General features: G+C 40.6%; 1 protein-coding gene across 1 annotated transcript in view; it reads right to left on the bottom strand.

Annotated features, from left to right (window-relative positions):
* Positions 1–2,178: 2,178 nt before the first annotated feature.
* The window catches only part of DCT (dopachrome tautomerase), an 18,257-nt gene continuing 15,014 nt past the window's right edge, over positions 2,179–5,421 (bottom strand). Inside the window, exons 7-8 of the mRNA XM_010140945.1 lie at positions 4,554–4,755; positions 2,179–2,360 (exon numbers count right to left, since the gene is read on the bottom strand). Of these exons, the coding sequence (XP_010139247.1) occupies positions 2,179–2,360; positions 4,554–4,755 (384 nt within the window). The remainder of the gene's footprint in view (positions 2,361–4,553; positions 4,756–5,421) is intronic.

The following is a 5,421-nucleotide window of genomic DNA, read 5'->3' as shown; positions in this document are numbered from 1 at the left end:
TCAGCCAGATTTTTACAATCAACTGTTAAAGACCATTCACAATTTTAAAACCCTAATTATTAAACAGAGGCCCAGCAAATGGAAAGAATAACACACTAATCTTTGACCCACATTTTTTTATGTGCATAGCATCAATCTAATGTCCTCATTGGTTTTCTTCTGGAAAGTAGAACACCTTTCTACTCAATTTACAACTGAGAACTGAGCTATTCTCCCTCGTTTCACCCACCTGCTCATACGCAAATTTAGTTCTAACAGATTAGCGGTTGTGCTACAGTTTTTACATTTCTCCCCTCTCTCTCTCTCTCTCCTTTCTATATCCCACTGCTACTGTCACTGTCACTTGCCCATAACCAAGGCAGCTGCAAAGCCAACTCGGGACAGCAGTATCCAAATCTCCAAGCTGGTGAAGATAATCAGGCACAAGGAAAAATTTGATTCACCCTTGGAAGTATCAGCCTAGCCTGTCTCCTAAACTTCATCATTCACATCACATGAAGGACAAAATCTCAATCCAGTCTCAATCCAACAGCATCTCTCTAAATCAGAGTTTAGCAGGAACCAGTGTATATGAAGGTTCATACTCTGTAGTGGTGGACATGGCTTGAGAAGGGCACAAATCTCAGACCTCACTACAAACTGATACTGATCAGTGTCCAACTGATGTGACATATTCCCAAGTCTGGACTCTGGAGACCTCAGCTGATGTCCTCAGCACCAAGTAACACTAGTCTCTATACAGTAAAATAAAACAAAAAGCAATCTGAATTGGAAGTTTGGATACCGGGCTGAGTGCCTGTACAAAAAGTACTTCAACAATTGGTATCTTGGGCATGAGTTGGGATCAAGGGTGCTGGAACCCCCAAAAGGCACCATGGAACCAAAGAAACAGCACCTGGTGCAGTAAGGACTCTACCTGACCATGCATTGAGTGAATCATAACTTTTGTTCGTCCCCAAATGTCTGCATTTTAAACCTAAGTTTTCTGAGTTACACGTATTCAAAGCCAAGTATATGTGAAGACCTCATGAGATCTTTCTAGTCCACACAGCTTGTATTGAGCAGGCCTAGAAGAAGTATCAGAAAGCATTACTAACCAGAATCTTTTATTCAAGGCTACAAAAGCAGAGTTTTTCTAGGACTCAGGAGCATACAAAATGCAAAATCTGAGCATGCCATTAATGTAACACATTATGCACCAAATCTGACATATTCAGGACTTATTTGCTGTGTAAAAATCCTCTCTCAAGATAACACAGATATCAACCAAAATACCACCCAAATATCAACCAAATCAATGTATAAATACAGAAATATATAGGTGATGTATAAAGGAATGTTTAAGATGGGGTCTTGGGAGTGCCACATCAAAACCTGATCCCCTACCTGCAGACCAGGGTAATGAGAGCTATCTCAGTCTAGAGTCGCAAGTCCCAGACTTTGGAAATTCAGGCCTGAAGTCCTGAAACAGTGCAGCATAGCCAAAATAGAGAAGGACAAGCACCATTTTCAAGTTCTGTCATAGAGGTAAAACACAAGTGTATACCTAGCTGTCAGGGAGCTCTCGCTCTGAAATTTCAGAATTGGTGTTTGGAGGTTTACCTACCGCTGACATCAGCTTGATTGGAAATAACATATGGAATTGAACACGCTTCTGAAATAAACCATAACCAAGGCATTCCCATAGTATTTTGTCAAACAGCATGAAACATTTTGAACCTTAAAAAAAGACTACGTTATTCAGAATATTTATTGATAACTGTAAAATAATGTTTTTCAAATATATATGTAGAGTTAACAACTGTCAGCACATCTCTGTGCTGCTAAACAAAATCAAAAACACATTAAGATGAAAAATTATCATAGTTACTAAAGTTGGTTATCTTCTATGTAGATTCATAGCTGTCTTGATCTAAATCTATAAAGAATGACTCATAAGCATCACACGCTCCAGATAATGTTTGGTAATGAGAAAAGTCTGGCCTGTCTCGGGCCTTGCATGTACGTACCCAGAGACTGATCATTCATATAGTACAATTCACAAGATAACAGGAAAACCTGAATGAGAACAATGTAGGCAGCTGCCAAGGGAGAGTGTGATAAATTCTCAGCTAAGTTCTCAATTAGGCAATGTAGGTCACCTCCTTCAAGAACAAGCAAAGAAACAAAGCAAGGGCACTAGGCCTCTTCCATGTACTTTTTGGGGCTGAAGCTCACATTCATCAGTGGTTCAAAACCTCTTCTTTGCCTTCGGTGCTGGAAAAGTACAAGCAGCAGAACAAGCATGGCCAGAGCCATAAATGTTCCTCCAATTGTGGATCCAACCATGACAGCCCACGCTTGAGTTTCTTCAAGTGAATCTGGAAATATGAAATGCCTGAAGTGAGGACAGCCCATAATTTCTTCTCTCAAATCACATGGAAGAAATAAAATATCCCACAGCCTGGTAATTATGATCACTCATGTGGCTTAGAGACCCACTGGCCACAGGGGAAGCTGGTAATGCACCATTTAACGGACACACACACCAGAGATGTTTCCTGACAGAGAAGTCTACAGCTGAATTTAAAATTTGACCTTTCATACAAATTAAAGTGTTGAGAATGGGAAAGATTAACAGTGACAAGAAAAAAAAACATTCTCTTATCTAATTTGGCAAAAATTATGAATTACGTAAGCAATTCTTTGTATAATGGCATTTCAGTATAGCTGGTTTTAAGCTATTTTGGTCAACAGAAAACCCTCAGATTTTCCTATAGACCACAAAGCAGCCTATTGTTTCAGTGTTCACTGAAAACACTACTTAGTGTGGTTCTGCCAAGCAGCTCTAGATTCCATCCTCTGATTTTGAACCACTTCTGAGGAACCACTGTCTTCTAAGATAATATTGCCCATTCTTGTAACAACACTGCTCCACTTGGCTGAATTTTGTGTTTTCATTTATGCTTTCAGAAGCAAAAATTGCCTGCTCTCCTGTTCTGAAAAATACTACATATACTGAGATGGCAATAATTACTTTTGACCAAACAGTCACAAAAATCCTCAAAAGGACTTAGGGTATTTAGAAAATAGTGAGACATGGGCTTAAGGAGACAGATGGCTCAGGAAGATGTCACGCGGACTATAACAGCAACTAAAAGTTGTGTGCCCCAGTCTGCACTCTGTCAACAAAAGAGTTGAGGGTAATCATGCTCAGATTCTGTAAGGTCCCAAAATGAATTGTTTACCGCTTTACCACCTTTCAGGTAAGAGCCAGCAACGTACTAAAGTATCTCGATTTCTAATACGGCTACATGAAGGAGAATTAGCAAAAGATAAAAGAGAAGGGTTTGAACTTAAAAACAGACCACGCAGTCAGAGACAGATAAGCTGCTTCACAGATACCTAGCAATTAATTTAGGTGCGAGTTGAGAAGCAGCAGAATCACAAGCTGCCTTTGTTCCTCTCTGGGTACCTCTCAGCCAAGGGGCAGCATCATTTCCAAAGCAGGAGTGGGGACAGTTGTCCAAAGGGAGGAAAACTTAAACTCCATCAAAGGGGAAGTTTACATTTCCAGGGGAAATTTGGGGGACTCCCCTGAGAAAAGCACTGCAGAAGCAGCTAGCATGTCTCCACAAGTCAGGGCTCCCCTGCATGAATACAGCCTGAGGACAAGGGTTTCAGTCTTTTGCAGTCTGTAGACCTTTAAACAGTCTCCACAGATTAAAAGCACAGATATATGGTAAGCATTTAGAATAAATTCCTGGCCACATATGTTAGATAAGCTCCTACTGCCTCTCAAAGGAATACCGAGGTAGAGAAAGAAACTGCTCAGATTTAATCTCTGGTAAAGCAGCTGAAGCATGGGTTTCATACATTTCTTACACTTGTGCCTTTTACAAATAATTGTAACTCATGTTGCAAATTTTTGATTTTGTACATAGATACTTTGCTTTCTTGTTTTTTGTCTTTAACTTTGATTTGCATCAAAGGTAATTTCAAATGAATAGACAAACCCTGAGGCACATCACACCTACGGACACAGAAAATATTTAAAATTGGGGTTTTATAACACAAAACACTCAGGTACATCTCTCCAGGGTATCCGAAGTTTGATGGAGTTCACCTCTGAGATTCACAGCACAGTATTATTCAGGGCCCTGTGCAAAACAAGTATTTTCTAATGACCAGGATTAGCCAGACGAGCTCCCTGGCAGAGGGCCTGACCTCTGACAGGTTAAAGGATCCTGTAACAGGCATTAACAGTACTGGGACCAGAAGCCAAAACCAAAGACTCCTCAAGCCCATAGGAGCACCGTTGTCAATGCTGGAGCAGTTCAAGTTGACGCTTTTTGCAGCAGAGCAAACTAAGTGTATGCACACCGGTAGTTACCATGGCTTACATGGTGAGTTTTAACTACCTGTGCATGCTACAATATGTGATGGCTAATGAGCAGATGAATAGATCCATGCATTTCGTGAAAGATGCCTTGTTTTCCATAGGCCTGTGTCATTGACAACATGAGCTATCTCATCACTTGGTCTGGAACAGCCTCAACACCTCTGAGACGTACCCGGCAGGTCAATGGCATAGGTGTAGCCGAGCTGCTCCGCGGTTTGGAAGAGCTCATCATTGGTCACAGGAGGGAAAAAAGGGACCATGTTATGCAGTCTATTGTGACCAATGGGGGCCAGCTCCTCAGGCCAGGCATTATCAGGAGGCTTAAACCTTTTCATCCACTCATCAAAGATGGCATCAGTAAAAGAGTGAAGAACCTGCAAATCGAGGCATGGACACATACATTTACTACACTCTTCCAGAACTCAACAGCATTTAAAACACTCTCACCTAAGGAGGCAGCAGCTTTTGAAAGAAAGAAGATAATCTAATTTAGGTGAGATTTACAGAATGGGAAACCAGGAAAGCTCATGAGAATGGAGTAAATTGACCTTTCACATGCAACATTTTGCTGTATACACCCTTGTTGCTGCTAGCTCATAAGCTCTTTCTCCATACAGTTTAATATCAGCTGGCATTGAATGGGAAGGTCCATCCTCTCAGGTGAGGGCCACGTTGTTCATTCAGGTAAATGTACCTCTCAAATGCATTTTAATCTCTTTTGTCTCTGAACAGGTATAGAAAATTGCAGGCAATTTGATTCCTCACGCTCATTTTGGAGCACATCACCAGCTTTGCAGCTCCAGGTACCCATGAATTTGATTAGGCCTTGCCCAGTGAGTTATAGGTCTATAAAGCACTAATACAGGCAAGTTATTTTAGAACAACTATTACAACTGTCTGGGGCAATTCAAAGTAATTTCTGATGTGCTCATGCTTTTTAATTACACCCCAGAAAAAAATCTTAGAAAATATCCTATAGAAAATAATCTTGTATAGAGAATTACAGCATAGAGAAATGAAGATTTTGTTGTGTAAGAAAG

The sequence above is a fragment of the Buceros rhinoceros genome, unplaced genomic scaffold (assembly GCF_000710305.1).
Source record: "Buceros rhinoceros silvestris isolate BGI_N320 unplaced genomic scaffold, ASM71030v1 scaffold3908, whole genome shotgun sequence".
In the NCBI taxonomy this organism is placed as follows: Eukaryota; Metazoa; Chordata; class Aves; order Bucerotiformes; family Bucerotidae; genus Buceros; species Buceros rhinoceros.
Note: the sequence above shows the minus strand (reverse complement) of the source record. Positions and strands in the feature narration are given on the sequence as shown.